The sequence below is a fragment of the Protomyctophum bolini genome (genome assembly GCF_963924005.1).
Source record: "Protomyctophum bolini genome assembly, chromosome: 8".
Taxonomy (NCBI): Eukaryota; Metazoa; Chordata; class Actinopteri; order Myctophiformes; family Myctophidae; genus Protomyctophum; species Protomyctophum bolini.
Window position 1 is genome coordinate 7529237 of NC_137869.1, and position 16532 is coordinate 7545768.

The 16532-nt window shown below is 45.7% G+C and overlaps 1 protein-coding gene across 4 annotated transcripts in view; it reads left to right on the plus strand.

Annotated features, from left to right (window-relative positions):
- Positions 1-16532, plus strand: part of opa1 (OPA1 mitochondrial dynamin like GTPase) — a 61320-nt gene that overhangs the window by 25016 nt on the left and 19772 nt on the right. For all 4 annotated transcript variants that reach the window (XM_080770946.1, XM_080770948.1, XM_080770947.1 and 1 more), the window contains 9 exons: positions 54-130; positions 2698-2863; positions 3210-3362; positions 4535-4643; positions 5473-5552; positions 7320-7460; positions 7995-8111; positions 8571-8664; positions 9172-9282. In XM_080770946.1, the coding sequence (XP_080627072.1) occupies positions 54-130; positions 2698-2863; positions 3210-3362; positions 4535-4643; positions 5473-5552; positions 7320-7460; positions 7995-8111; positions 8571-8664; positions 9172-9282 (1048 nt within the window). The remainder of the gene's footprint in view (positions 1-53; positions 131-2697; positions 2864-3209; positions 3363-4534; positions 4644-5472; positions 5553-7319; positions 7461-7994; positions 8112-8570; positions 8665-9171; positions 9283-16532) is intronic.

Here is a 16532-nt window from a genome sequence, read left to right on the forward strand (position 1 = left end):
TCATAGCGGGAAATGTGTTTATATGAGGCTATAAAAGTGCTTTTCTTTTGCAGAATGAACTCTTTGAAAAGGCCAAAAACGAAATCCTGGATGAGGTCATTAGTTTGAGTCAAGTGACTCCAAAACACTGGTAAGTTCTGTCTTCAATCTTTTGTTCTCTGTACGTGTCATTTATTATCTGGACACTGTGATTGTTGACCCTTACTCCTTACTGCATGTTGCTGGGAAATGGTGACGCTCATCTTGGATTTAAGGCTCATTACAATGTTTGATTCATTGCCTCTGTTGGGGGGTGTCTGCCTGGGGGCGGTCTGTTAACCCATTTTGACCTGGGAACGATTCTGCAAATGTCGTCTAAATCCTGACCGTTTTCTTGAAAAAGCTATGAACCGTCAGTCGTTCTCAAACGCGTTGCGTTGTGACGTGTTGTGAGACCTTTAGATCTGCTACTTTTGCTGTATTTGAAAGCGTGAAGGTAAAAAAAAGATGCCATGCCACATTGCCACGTGTACAACTCATGGCCACAATGCAGTATAAATGTATTCACCACTAAGGTCTTTTTAAGGTTTCATATTTCAAATCACACCAGCTCAGTGGCCTTGTGGTTAGAGCGTCCGCCCTGAGACTGGGAGGTCGGGGTTCGATCCCCGGCCCGGGTCATACCAAAGACTCTAAAGAAATGGGACCCAGTGCCTCCCTGCTTGACACTCAGCATCAAGGGTTTGGGGGTAAGTCCCTGCGACATACTAGTGTCATGTCCAGGGGGTGTACTTGTACATCAAACTGCCTCACGCTACAGAAACAGGAGATAGGCTCCTGCCCTATGGGCCTCATGGCTCGGCAAGGCTACTTACTATTTCAAATCACAGCACATGGTGTTTATTAATGCAGATATTATCTCTCTCAGACGTTAATTGTCAAGTTGCAACCAAGGGTGCATGTTTTCTGAAGTCTGTTTATTGACAATGTCTCCCATCTTGCAATTCTTATGCCTAATTTCTACTCTTGTTGTATGTATGATGGCATGAAACCACTCCGCGCTCTCTGTTAAACCTTGCTCTCAACTGAGCACACACACACACACACACACACACACACACACACACACACACATTACAGAGCATGTCGGGCGGAACTGATACATTGTTTTGAAGTGGAGAGGTTTGTGGTTGTAAATGTACACGCATAGCAAATACATTTGGTAATCAATTCATACTCACACCTGCGCGGACGGACGCCAAATCAAAATGGTGATTCTCCAGTAGATTTGGGGTGAAATATCACGCGTCCCCCCCAGACGCATCTATGGTGAGTTTAATGCGTCGAATAATTTAATGTGTCGGAGACGGCGGACACGCAGCTACTGTAACGGGATCGTTGTAAAGAATGGCATGGCGAGTTTGGCAGCATTAGACGGTACGATACAGTAGACAACAAATGCATAAAACAGTGTTTGTATTAAAAGTCAATAATTAAGATGGAACTACTTAACGTTGCATAACAGTTCTGGAGCCATACGTACTATTAATTGGTGGAGGTTGAAATAAACACACACACACACACACACGAGAGTGTATAGGTATGAGCCCCACAACCCCCTGTGGGGCGGGGGTCTAAATGAGATGAATGCGCTGTGTTGTGAGCGTCCCCAGTGTGCGTGCCATCAGGTCTGCCAGATCAATGCTCTGATGAATGGCTCACAGAGATGGGACAGGGGGTGGCCCTGTTAGCCGGCCCCCGACCAGCGCTATCATAGTTAGCAGCCATCGATGGCAAAAGGAGCGCCGGCCCCTCCAGAACAAAAGGGAGAGGACGAGCTCGGATGAAATATGAGCGTGCGTTTATGATAAATGAGCAAAGGGCGCTTAACAGCTCTCCCCTGTCCCGAAGGGGGCCGGCGATGGTTTTGTCCCATTGTCACATGGGCCTCTCTGCGGTCGGGAACGGCGGGCGGGGGGGGGGGCGCGCTGTTAGCTCCAGGATAACGGCCTCATGCCGGGGAGCGTATCGGGGAAACTACAGTCAAGTGCAATCTCACTGTACGTTACGGGACTGAAAGCAACTCGATAGCGGGGAGAGCGATCCAATGGCCCCGCGCCTCCTCATTGTTCTGCTGCCCCCTCAGGATCACTTAGTGGGAAGGAAGGAATGCAGACAGCTGGAAGCCTCTCTCTGGATGCACTTTCACCTGTTTGCTTGTTAGCCCATTCTGACCTGAGATCAGATTCATACGAGGTTTCCACTGGACACACACTGGTCTGATGAACCCATTCTGACCTGAGAGCAGATTCTAAAAATGTCAGTCGTTCTTCGATTTTTCAAAAATAGCAGACCTACAAGCTCATATCGCGCCACTCGGTGGCGCGATATGAGCTTGTAGATCTGCTATTTTTCAATAGCTAAAGCATAACATGATGCTAACACCAAAATGGGTGCCCGGTCAGAATGGGTTAGAGAGCAGGGCCAAAAAAATAAATACCAACAACAATGAGATTGTATCCAAAACCACACTTCCTAATTTGCTGCGGTTCAAACTGGTGTGATTGGAGCGTGTCATCACTAGCAGACAGTGTACTATGTATGTATTATTATAAGAACGTGTTATGGATAGATAGACAGACAGTGAGTCACATTTATTTTTGGGAAATAGCGTCTTCATTCAATGTCACATGACCTTTGACCTCCCCCCTCCCCCAGGGAGGCCATCTTGCAGAAGAAGCTGTGGGAGCGCGTGTCCACTCACGTGATCGAGAACATCTACCTTCCTGCCGCGCAGACCATGAACTCGGGCACCTTCAACACCACCGTGGACATCAAGCTCAAACAGTGGACGGATAAGCAGCTGCCCCACAAGGCCCTGGAGGTACTGTAGTACAGTGACCCGTCCGTCTGTTTAGCCCACTAAGACCTGAGGCCGCTTCTACAAATGCCTTCAAAATCAGCAGTTCTCTCACTTTCAGGATTTTTCAAAACTGTTTCAAAAGTTTGTTACAAAATAGCAGATGTACAGAGTCGCAGCGTGGCACTTTACTGTGAGCTTGTACATCTGCTATTTTTGAATAGCCAGCGCAAACATCTAAAATGACACGATAATGCCAATCCCGGTTTTAATTGGTTAAGTATTAAACTGATCAAATCTTAACTCAAACTGAGTTGAGGTTTTTTTTGCGGTGGAGTGATCATATTCTTTCTGCCACGTTCTCCTCCAGGTTGCCTGGGAGACGCTGCAGGAGGAGTTTGCACGCTTCATGGCAGAGTACAAAGGCAAAGACCAGGACGACATCTTTGACAAGCTGAAGGAAGCCGTGAAGGACGAGAGCGTCAAGAGACATCAGTGGAACGAGAGGGCCATGGACAGCCTGGTAAACACACTAGTCTAATGAGAGGGCCATGGACAGCCTGGTAAACACACTAGTCTAATGAGAGGACCATGGACAGCCTGGTAAACACACTAGTCTAATGAGAGGACCATGGACAGCCTGGTAAACACACTAGTCTAACGAGAGGGCCATGGACATCCTGGTAAACACACTAGTCTAATGAGAGGGCCATGGACAGCCTGGTAAACACACTAGTCTAATGAGAGGACCATGGACAGCCTGGTAAACACACTAGTCTAATGAGAGGGCCATGGACAGCCTGGTAAACACACTAGTCCAACCAGAGGGCCATGGACAGCCTGGTAAACACACTAGTCTAACGAGAGGACCATGGACAGCCTGGTAAACACACTACTAGTCTAACGAGAGGGCCATGGACAGCCTGGTAAACACACTACTAGTCTAATGAGAGGACCATGGACAGCCTGGTAAACACACTAGTCTAATGAGAGGACCATGGACAGCCTGGTAAACAGTAAACACACTAGTCTAATGAGAGGACCATGGACAGCCTGGTAAACACACTAGTCTAATGAGAGGACCATGGACAGCCTGGTAAACACACTACTAGTCTAACCAGAGGGCCATGGACAGCCTAGTAAACCCACTAGTTTAACCAGAGGGCCATGGACAGCCTGGTAAACAAACTAGTCTCAGTAACACACACATTACACACACATGCCATCTCCACACTGAAGCACGGTCCGCTGGAATCCATTACCGTACCCTGCACAGAGAAAGAAATGGGCAGGGTTGTTTGAATTTAGCTAGTAGTTAGCCACCTAAGCCCGATTATAATTTGTCTGATGAGGAATAAACAAAATGGAAGATTGAAAGTGGTTAAGTATGCTAATGTGGCTAGGAGCATGATTCAATTGTGGCACGGTGTGGAAAGGGCAGCATATGACTGGCTAAATTTGGAGGGAACCGCTCAGAGTATACCGGAGATGTTTCTCATTTCCGTTTAGGCCAGACGAGATAAACACTGACATGGTACTTTATTAACGGTTGGAGATGGCAATTATGTCGGTAGACAGACATTCCATTGTACAATTTGTATGTGTTTTTATTGTTAACGTCACTCCGTTCATAAGACCAGTACAAAATAAAAACCTCACGTTCTGTGTGTGTCTCTCTCTCTCTCTCTCTCTCAGCGGGTGATCCAGCACAATGCCCTAGAGGATCGCTCCATCACAGACAAACCCCAGTGGGACGCAGCCATCCAGTTCATGGAGGAAACACTGCAGTCACGCCTTAAAGACAGTATGTCATACACGCTCATCTTTACCCTCCTTATGTTGTCCCCGGCCTAAGCTGTTTGTACAAGTCCCACGTTTTGCTGCTTTTAGCCTCGATATACTGTAAGTTGTTTTTTCTGGAGAAATTTGCCCCACTTCCAAGATCTGTGGTACTATTGCACAGTAGATTAAAAAAAGGATGAACACACAAAGTGAAGGTCAAAGTGATGGCTGCCTCTTTCAGAGTCAGAAAACCACAGTAGGTGGAATGACTTCTTTCCCTCTTCCAGTTGTCAGCTTGTAGAGCTGCTCTTTTTGTCACGCAACTCTGTTGTACTACAGAATAGGCATGTAACGATACACTACATACATATATATATTTGAAAGAAAAATTACCGTTTTATATAATTGATCTTACCCCCTGAGTTTTTTTTATTTAACTACATTGCAAAAGAAGTAGCATTACTTTTGACAATGCAGAAACATAATTGCCTTCCTTGATGAGCATCAACGACCATCATCACCTGGGCACAGTCACAGACACACACAGCTCCCCTCTACAGTGCTCTACTACTGAAAGTGACTATCATTTCTCTTCAAAAGCACTTGAATATGATGGAATATGACTAAAGCTCACATTTCACATCACACACCATAATTCACTAGCCCCCCTTTTTTTTGGAAAATCGATTTTTTTATTTCAATAAATCGATTCATATTGTCGGGATTAATATCGATATATACGATATATCGTTACATGCCTACTACAGAATATACACTGAATATACATGAGTCAGAATGGTGCCTGGGCTTTTCTCATCTCCCCCTCTGTCCCTCCTTCCCTCCCCTCCTAGCGGAGTCAGTGATCGGTGACATGGTGGGTCCAGACTGGAAGCAGAGGTGGATGGGCTGGACAAACAGAACATCTGAACAGGTCAGAGGAGCTCAAGGCTAATGGACTCCACAAACATTTGCCACTGTAACTCAATGCGTTCTCAGCTCGTACATTCATTGGTTATTTTCACTGGATTTTTCAAAAAAATAGCTCGCCTGTAATATCACATGCGATACGTTCTGAGCTAACCCTAAGTACCCTGAGTTATTACACTGGCGTATACATATAAGCATACCGTATGTACTGTATAGGCCTATATATATATATTTTTTTTTTAATGTTTTATCCCACAATTTTTGTAACCCATTTGTCAGTGTCAATTATCTAATGTAATCCTGTGCGCTACACTTCCTCTGCCAACCTGGGGGGGCAGCGGACTGACTGAGTCCAAGCTGCTTCTTTTCACCTGACGGGGGGGGAGTTTCCCCGGCCGGACATATTCCGATCAGTTCCTTTCCCCTCCATCAGGCGCCCCGTCTAGCCAGGGGGAGGTAGTTTAGAGACCAGGATTACGGCATGTTTTTGTGAGGAGGAATAGGAGACACGGGGAGAACATGCAAACTCCACACAGAAAGGCCCTTTCGGGCCTATATGTTCTTATTATAAACCCCCCCCCCCCCTCCATGTCATGGATTTTGTTTTTGTTATTACATTCCTGAGCCAATAATCTGATCACCAGCAGAGACTCCACGATACTCCAAGAGTCTCCTACTGAGTCTCCTACTGAGCCATGATCCTGTCATCAAATTATCGGTTTAGGAATGCGACAAAAACAAAACAATCCCCATGAATAATTCAAGGCTTCGTGGGGTGTGTAATTGATAGAAAACAAGTCATTTCTCAGGTTTCTCACCCCTGAAGACCCTTTCTCACTGGCCTCTCCCTGAACCTCAGTTACGGTTTCTCACCCTGAAGACCGTTTTTCTCACTGGCCTCTCCCTGAACCTTTTCTCACCCTTATAACGTCAGTGGGTGGGTGGAAGTAAAGCCTGTACTGTACTGTATGCGACATTTATACTCTCTACCTGGCAGCAGAACAATAGCCACCTTATTAGCATTTGAATGAATACCTGTTCGCCCACCACCTCAGTGGCCCAAGCGCCCCCCCACCCCCCGTAAAGGTGTGTGACTACGTGACAAAATGACCAGGGGGAGGGGATCTTCTTCCATCATTTCAGTGGGTGCTTATTGGCTTATTATTTTGCCAGTGGGTGCTTAAGCTACCAGGAGCTGACGCCGTTGCCCTGAAGACCCTTCCTCACTGTCCTCTCCCTGAAGACCCTTCCTCACTGTCCTCTCCCTGAAGACCCTTCCTCACTGTCCTCTCCCTGAAGACCCTTCCTCACTGTCCTCTCCCTGAAGACCCTTCCTCACTGTCCTCTCCCTGAAGACCCTTCCTCACTGTCCTCTCCCTGAAGACCCTTCCTCACTGTCCTCTCCCTGAAGACCCTTCCTCACTGTCCTCTCCCTGAAGACCCTTCCTCACTGTCCTCTCCCTGAAGACCCTTCCTCACTGTCCTCTCCCTGAACCTCTCCCTGAAGACCCTTCCTCACTGTCCTCTCCCTGAAGACCCTTCCTCACTGTCCTCTCCCTGAAGACCCTTCCTCACTGTCCTCTCCCTGAAGACCCTTCCTCACTGTCCTCTCCCTGAAGACCCTTCCTCACTGTCCTCTCCCTGAAGACCCTTCCTCACTGTCCTCTCCCTGAAGACCCTTCCTCACTGTCCTCTCCCTGAAGACCCTTCCTCACTGTCCTCTCCCTGAAGACCCTTCCTCACTGTCCTCTCCCTGAACCTTTTCTTACAGCACGTCCGCAACGAAACCAAAAATGAGCTGGAGCGTCTGCTGAAGCTCAACGAGGACCACACGGCCTACCTGGCCAACGATGAGGTCACCACCGTCCGCAAGAACCTGGAGGGACGTGGCGTGGACGTGGACCCTGTCCTGGTCAGACTCACTTGTCACAGTCATTACACACATCGCCTAATCATTAACATAATCGCAATTATCTTGCGTCATCGTCATGTTCATTTCCCATGTTCAAACATTGTCATATTTTCCAAAAATTGTGGAAATGTCAGGTCTACGAGCTCAAAATGTGTCGCATTTTTGAGCTTGTAGATTGGCCATTTCCACTATTCGTTTGTTTTGAAAGTATTAATTGATTAAATATGTCATTGTACATTGTGTGTACAATCTGTCATATCTGCACTGTGCAAAGTCTAAAACAGAAATGTTCAACGACACAATGGATTCGTTGATCGTAATTATTTGAGTGACAATTAATTGTCGAGTAAAAATTCATAATCATGACGGCCCTATAAGACTCACTGGAATTTCCCTCTCGGGAATCATTGAGGTTTATCTTATCTGAAGCCTGCAATACATCAATCACGTGTGACTCCAAAGCCAATTCATAATTGATTATCCTTTTATTATCTGTCCGTAATAAAATGTCTTTTTGACTTCCCGTGCGTTCAGATCAAGGACACGTGGCACCAGATGTACCGTCGTCACTTCCTCCAGAAGGCCCTGACCCACTGTAACCTCTGCAAGAGAGGCTTCTACTACTACCAGAGGCACTTTGTGGACTCGGAGGTGAGGCTGGGCCTTAACCCATTCTGACCTGAGATCAGATTCATACGAGGTTTCCACCGGACACACACTGGTCTGATGAACCCATTCTGACCTGAGATCAGATTCTAAAAATGTCAGTCGTTCTTCGATTCTTTCAAAAATAGCAGACCTACAAGCTCGTAGCGCGCCACTCGGTGGCGCGCTATGAGCTTGTAGATCTGCTATTTTTCAATAGGTAAAGCATAACATGATGCTGACACCAGAATGGGTTCCCGGTCAGAATGGGCTTCAGGCCTCTGGCAGCCAGCGCTTCCAAAAATAAACCACAGCGAGGCAATGTTATAGCGACGTCAAATGAAGACGAGCCTGCTCGTCATCTGTACCCAGCGTCATTCATTTATAGGACAGGTATACTCGTCATACGGATCCAATGTGTTAACATTGTGTGTGTGTGTGTGTGTGTGTGTGTGTGTGTGTCAGTTGGAGTGTAATGATGTGGTCCTGTTCTGGAGGATTCAGAGGATGCTGCTAATAACGGCTAACACACTTCGACAGCAGCTCACCAACACAGAAGGTATGGCGCTAGAACAGATGTCCTCTAAGACTGATCCAGGACCACCAATGTCACATCTTTCTCCCTTTTTAACCAATGTAGTCGTGTCACTGCTGCCCCTGCTTGCTCAGCTACGAGGACGTATCGCCTCCATTTACAGTTAGACAATTAAGGCATTTAGCAGACGCTAATTTACAGTAAGCAAGAACAAAAAACATGGTAATACATACATAAAAATACTATTAAAATAGTCCTCAAGAATCATACGTAAGCTAAGAACCAAACAGTGGAATATCTATATAATGAAACCATGCATATGCACGAATGCTACTTACAGTATGTAATCTAAATTACATAAGTTGAGCCTTTGCATACGCCTGTAAGGACGTCGAGGCTAGGGCAAGTGCTACGGCACCGTCCTATCCCACTCCTCACTGTTCCAACAGTGAGGAAGTGGGGAGAGGCAGGGACGTAAAATCCAATGCATTGATTGAAGGGGATATTGAGTGTGTGTGTGTGTTCTTGCAGTGCGTCGTCTAGAGAAGAACGTGAAGGAGGTTTTGGAAGACTTTGGAGAAGATCTAGAGAAGAAGTCACACCTCATCACGGGACGCAGGGTCCAACTGGCCGAGGACCTCAGTGAGTCACACACACACACACACACACACACACACACACACACACACACACACACACACACACACACACACAGATTGGAGATAATGTGGCATTGCATCATGTTCTCCTCTCTCACCTGCCAACATTGACTATTGACAGGATAATTTCTTTATACAGTACATAATGTACTATTATTATACAATGTACTGTATTTGTATACACCACACAGTACAGATATGTATCCATAGCGTTTATCAGATGATGTTAATATGTTGTGCAGTGCAGAGTGAATTCAGAGTTCATACACTCCACCACTGTATATTGGTTTCTGTAGGGATTTACCTTCCAGGTACAAGCATTCTTGAACTACTGTGACTGCCTACATGCCACACACACACACACACCTACACTCTCTCACTCTCATTCTCTTGTGTGTTCACTCGCTCACTCGAGCTGGGCAAGGCCAGGTTGAGTGTCTAAACGGTAGTAGAAGTACTAGAATTTGGGTGCTACCGCCCCAAGGAAATAACGTTGCATGAAGCGAGTGATTGGTAATGATTGATGAGTGACATGATGAGTGATTTCCGCAGAAAGTACATACGACTGAAGTCCCGTCATATTTGACACACATTCTCTGCATTAGGTTTTTCAGGCTTTTCTCCTGCTACTCTTTCACAGACGCACACACACATACTCTGATTCTCTGAGCAACTTGTACTCACAGCCATAGGAAGTAACAAGAAACGGCCACTAGATGGCATCAGTGTTTAAGAAAAAGACAGAATGGTTAGTGTTGACCAGTGTGTCTACTCTATACCAGTGAGATGGTCCAGTATCTGGATGGATTGTATGACTGTGTCTCCTTTGAAATTGGCTTGAGTTTCTTTTCTCTACTGATAGTGATAGTAAGATGATAGTTTTCTTCTCATTTGCGCCTTCTCGTGTGTTCTTGTTTATGTTGCTGACACACAAACCTGTCTGTCTGTCTGTCTGTCTGTCTGTGTGTGTGTAGCCAACACAAGTTCCTGTTAACACAACCATGTTGCAAGCACACACTAGACACACACAATCTTTCTGCCTGTCACCTCTTTATCCGTTATATCTTTTTTTAGATGCATATCTTTATTGTCATTCAGCAGATACATAAAATGCACAAGAGAACGAAATGTCGTTTCACTGGCTTCCAATCTGCTAGTTAAAATAAAACTAAAATACTATATTACTAAAATATAAATCCACTTTTAAAACAAATTAAAAAAAGAAAACATTAGAGAGACAGATATTGCACGATAGCAGTCCTTATAGCAGCATATAGGGATAAAGGTTAGGGGACATTGGACTTGGGGGGGAAAAGCTCTTGGAGAATCTGCCTGTTTTACTCCCAATGCTTCGATACCTTCTGCCAGAAGGCATCAGTGACCAGTCCCTGGTGTGGGTGGGTGGGTGGGTGGGGTCAGTCTCTCTCTCTCTCTCTCTCTCTCTCTGATGAAGAAGGTATGACAGGTGGTAGTTTGGTGGTAGTAGTGTTTCCCTTTTCTTCCAAACATCTTGACATCCATTTAGCCTTCTAAGCAAGGCTGGTCAGTGTGTGCATAACGATGTCCATTAGTAGGGCTCATATGAAAAGTGTTTTGATAAAAAAGTAAATACAGATATCTTTGTCTCATGACACAATGTCCATCAGACATCATATATATCATTTACACAATGTCCAATAATAAGTTATCTTGTTATGATGCTGTGTTTGTCAGATATGTGATGATTGATGATTGATTCTTTATTTAAGTGTCATGCTTCCGAAGAAGCCCAGCCCATATGGACTTACAGGACACTTTTTACAGTTTTGTTTACATAAACAATTACAATAAACCGACATGACGGTTTGCAAACAATGATCAAGTTAATACCAAACTGACACTCCAGATCCTTACGAGGCAGATTACATAATATACAACATAAAATAAAATAGCATAGATATATTATCACCTGGATGTCCATCACACTAGTTGACAGATTGTCTTAAAGAAGACATCACATCACCCTCCATTTGCACTGTTTTGACATGAAATACACTTTGTTAATTTGTGTGTGTGTGTGTGTGTGTGTGTGTGTGTGTGTGTGTTATACATTCCCGTTTTATTGGATAATTAATAGGCCGTGGAGAGTGGCAGGGAGGTCAGAGGCGAGGGAAGAGCGTGTGTGTGTGTGTGTGTGTGTGTGTGTGTGTGCGCATGGCATGCGAGCACGTGCACACTCTAAAAAGAAAGCCAGTTATGTGACGACGACGGTCACAGCCAGAAGAAAAACCCTCGCGTTGTGAAGCACATACACACTGTGTGTGTGTGTGTGCGCGTGCGCGTGCGTGTTGAGGCTACTGTGAATCAGACGATCTGCACGGCTGTGGTCTCTGGTCTCAGTGTGAGCCTGCTGCTGGTAACTAGAAACCCTGGGAGAGCAGAGCATTCCTGTGCTTTTAGCCGTGACACACACACACACACACACACACACACACACATCCCCGAGGATGACCGTTACTCCTGTCTGGAGCCTTACCAACCAGAGGCAAGCCTGGACCTGTTGGCTTTTCTCTAGTGCTGTTTGTCTGTTTGGGGTCAGACTTAAACTGCCTCGCTTCAAACGGCATACTTTCACTGTTTATTTTTTAAACGCGTCCATTCATGAGTTTGACTGAGCAGAATAGTCAATGTTGGGGGGGGGGGGGGGGGGGGGGGGGGGGGGGGGGGGGGGGTGAATCTTTAAACTACAGATGTCGCTGCCTTAAAGCTCCATTTCTGTTGTTGTTATTTTAGCACTTTTAATCTAATACGTTTTCTATTAAGTCATATGTCAGTGTCGCGTTGTGAGCTTGTAAGTTGTAGATCTTAGATTCTATTATTTAATTATTTTCCACCTATTATGACATTGCCAATTTAGCCCATTTTCAGCGGTAACCCCTTTTGGTGTTATATTATGCTTTAGCTATTGAAAAATAGCAGATCTACAAGCTCGTGAGCTTGTAGGTCCGCTATGTTTGAAAAATCTAAGAACGACTGACATAGAAACAGCTTTTTTCAGAAAACTGTCAGGATGTAGAAGACATTTTTAGAATCTGATCTCAGGTCAAAATGGGTTAGCGATGTGAGGGTTGGCCGGTGACTATTGGCCACCACCGAGTGGAGCAAGTCAGGGTTGTATGCCTTGCTCAAGGACATTATGGACATGACACGGGGAGGAGAAGTGGTTTCACGTTCACCTCATTGGCTCTACTACCTCTCTGCCTGCTGTATTGCATCTGTTCCAGGTTTGGGACCAGCAGTCTCCCACTCACAACCAGCATGTTGTAAAGGTGTTTTTTGAGTGTGTGTGTGTGTGTGAAGTGAACAGGCTGTGGTGAATCATGGCCTTGTGTTCTTCAACTACATGCATCTTTGCACATCACAGTGCTGCTTACTTACAGTTTATCTTGATGATATATCAAGTATACTGAGTATACTGTATGTATATATTTATTACACAGTAAAGTCTGTGTAAACCACTTAAACTCATATACTGTAAAGTTGGACATCTGCTTTTGCTACTTTGTAAAAAATGTAAATGTTATTTTTGACGCTTTTTGTCTATAACGACACCCCCCAAAATAGGGTATTTGTAACTCTGACATGTAACTACAGTACCACACGGACCCTTCTGGGTCCATTTGGTTACATTTGCACCCCCTCAGAGTTGGAATAACCCTGTGTAGTCACTCAGTGCACTAATGCAGGGGTTCAACGTTTTTGCCCGGGGACCCCCGGCTTTGGCCCTGTCTCGTGACGCCCTGCCCCCAATTGACCGCTACAATAACCTTAATAATATCGAGAAAATACATACCGTATATATATCCTGAAACCAGATATAATCATTAAGGAAAGTTTATGCATGCACTATGTGTTGTAAACTCTCAATTTCCATTTTACAGCCATTCAGTTGCCAAAAAAAATCATCTGTGGACCCACCCAAAATAATTTCGGGACCCCCCCCCTCCCCCCGAGGGGTCGCGACCCACAGGTTGAGAACCCCTACACTAATGAATGCTTACTTTCAATGAGTGATGAATGGCACGCCCCCCTGCCCCCCCCAGGGCAATAGCGCCCTGCACATATCTGCTAATTGTTAGCTGTCCACCCACTGAGGGCTCCTAATAACAGAGCGGAGCAGTGTGACCGACGGAGACCTTCCTCCACGGTGACCTTATTTACAGACGGCAGGCTAAGTGCTGGAAGTGTGCATTATGGAAGCAGCACGAGGCAGGCATGCTTCCTCCAGACGGGCTGTCAGGATACGCTGAGGCACTCTGACTGCATGAGGACACTGTCTCACACACAGCTACACACAAAACTGACAAACATTCTCAGTCACAAACGTTTTCACGCATTGTACACGCACACATAATCTGTGTGTGTGTGTTTGTGTGTGTGTGCCCTACAAATGCCAAAGTGCAGTAACTAGATGGGCAAAGAATCAAACTGATAAAATGCCAAAGTGTTTACAATTTAGGCATTTAGCAGACGCTCTTAATCCAGAGCGACTTACATTAGACAAGAACAAAAAAAGCATGGGAATACATCACATATATATAATGCATTTATCATGAAACATGCTTAGCTAAGAACGTAACTAGAACATATCTACCGGTATATAATGACACTATACATATAAACTATATTTCAGCTGGCCAGCCAAGTGGGTTATCCGTGTATAAGTTATATTGCACTAACTGTATAGTAATATCTGAGGACAAATAAATAGGTCGGTGTCGCCATGAATGTGGTCGCTGCGTGTTGTCTTTGTAGGGCAGTGTAGAGTCTAGCCACGTTTCCAAACAGCTCTGATGTTGTGAAAGCACAGTGTTTCAAATGATGTGCCTCTCTGGTCCAAACACAACTCCTTCTGCCATGTACTGTACTGTACTGTACCTCCTGTTCCAGAGATACTCTCACCCTATACACACACATTTACATGCACACACATATTTACACACGCAAGCATGCATGCGTGCACACACTCGTGTGCACATACAGACCAACACACACACACAAACACACACACACGATAATTGATGAGTGTTGCTATGGCTTCACATAATCAAATAGCAACCTTGCATTACCTAAACATACACACATTAATACACACACACACACACACTCACACACACACACACACACACACACACTCATGTGCACATGTCATGCCCGCCCACATACATGAAAACACACCGTCATGCACGGATACACACGTATTCACGTACGCCAAACAAATGCACGCACATGCTCACACGCTCCCTATTGTTGTCCTTGATAGTGGCTTCCTGTGGTACAGATAGGGGACCAGTGTGTAATAGTCCACAGGTGAACGCAACAATGCTTTGTCTGGTTGCTATCTCCGTGTGCACGTGTGTGTGTGTGTGTGTGTGTGTGTGTGCTGCTATATGTGCGTGTGCATCTGCCTGTCTTTGTGTTTGGCTGCTAGGTAGACTGATACTTAGGTGTCGCCCTTAGAACACAAACGCACGCTCGCTCACACACACACACACACACACACACACACACACACCCTTCATTGACTTCCGCCTCCTCTGCCAGGATAAACACACACTATCGGATAGGCATATATTCACAGGCTGACCAGGGCATAGGTATGCTGTTGCATGTGAGTTTACACGCACGCCATGTGCGCACACACACACATGCATGCACACACGCACACGCACACACACACACACACACACACACAGCTCGTCTCTCCTCTGCACACACACTCAGGAATGCCCAGGCCTGCCTAGCCTTGTAGACATCAAGTCTTCTTTTCCCAGAACATCTCAGACACTCACTTCCCACCAGCAGATACTTAACTTGGAGGAGCATGTGGGAATGTATGAGAACCCGTAAAGAGATCTGGCTTGGCTTGTCGCTGACGCCATTGATGGAAAATGAACACCAGCCATTTAGCTAAAGGCCTGAACTGTAATACCAGCTAAATGTTGGTTCATTTGGTGACCACTATGTGAACGGCAAGGTTTCCTGTTCCAGTTGTCTTGTACACACTCAGGAACTCGCACTTACTACCACATAATACCTTGGCTGGTAATCCAGTCCGCGGGTTCGACTCCCCGATCCACCTTGGCTGGTAATCCAGTCTGTCTGGCAGTGTGCCGCGGGTTCGACTCCCGATCCCGACGGCCTTTACTGCGTGTCACCTCCCCATCTCTCTCTCTCCCCCATTTCCTGTCAGGCTACTTTCATCTATCCCTCTATCAATAAAAAGGTGAGAGCCAAAAATATATATCTCTTAAAATACCACATTTTGTGTGTGTGTGTGTGTGCGTGTGCGCGCGCGCGCTCTCACTCATTCTCACACAGCCCTAATGCATCTGCAGTTTTAGGGCGAGCAGAGCTTTTTTCCAGAGTAATTCGTCCTCTCTCTGTCCATCAGCCTGAGTTAGTGAGAGAGTGGACGATGTGGATCGTTAGGTGTCTGACATTCAGTGCTGGGAATTTCTCTCTGAGATGTAGGCTGGCCGTGTGTCTGTGTGTGTGTGTGCGCGTGCCGTGCACACACATGCTCTCCATCACACTAACTGACCACGCCAGACTGACAGACTTGCGCTACGCCTCACGGAGCACAAAGTAAGGCCTTTCTCAACAAGAAAGTTCAGCCCCCCGCCCCCCCCCCCCCACACACACACTTTTTGAAAGGCTCTGGAAACTGGTTGGATCTTTAGCTTTTTGCGGCACTTTTATTGACCGTACGGACGAGAAGAGAGAGACCTTTGAGACAACGTCTGGGTCTCGAGACGAGACTGGACCTTTTCACGAGGACACATGCTGTGAGCAGCGTATGCATGAGGGGATCATGGTGATCTGGGCCTGGTACATTGTGTTGTTGTGACTTAATGGAAAAAGACCATGTTGGGTTTAGTGGACAGAAAGTAAGGCGGGTAATAATGCCACTCCATCCATTGGCCTGCGTTGTACATAATAATGCTATGGGGCTCTCTCTCTTCATAATGCTCTGTTATATCTGGGATTATGTTGGTATGAGACTACATATTGTCTGGGAATTTGGGATATTGTAATATTGTCATATGCATGGCGGCAAAATAAAAGTGCTCCAGTCTCCTCCTGGTTTCAGTTACTTAAGCCTGATTTTATCGTTTAAAAAAAAATTGCCTATCCATGAGCGCATTCCGGCTTCATTAAATACTTTTGGCTATTTATGAAGAACATTAAGTG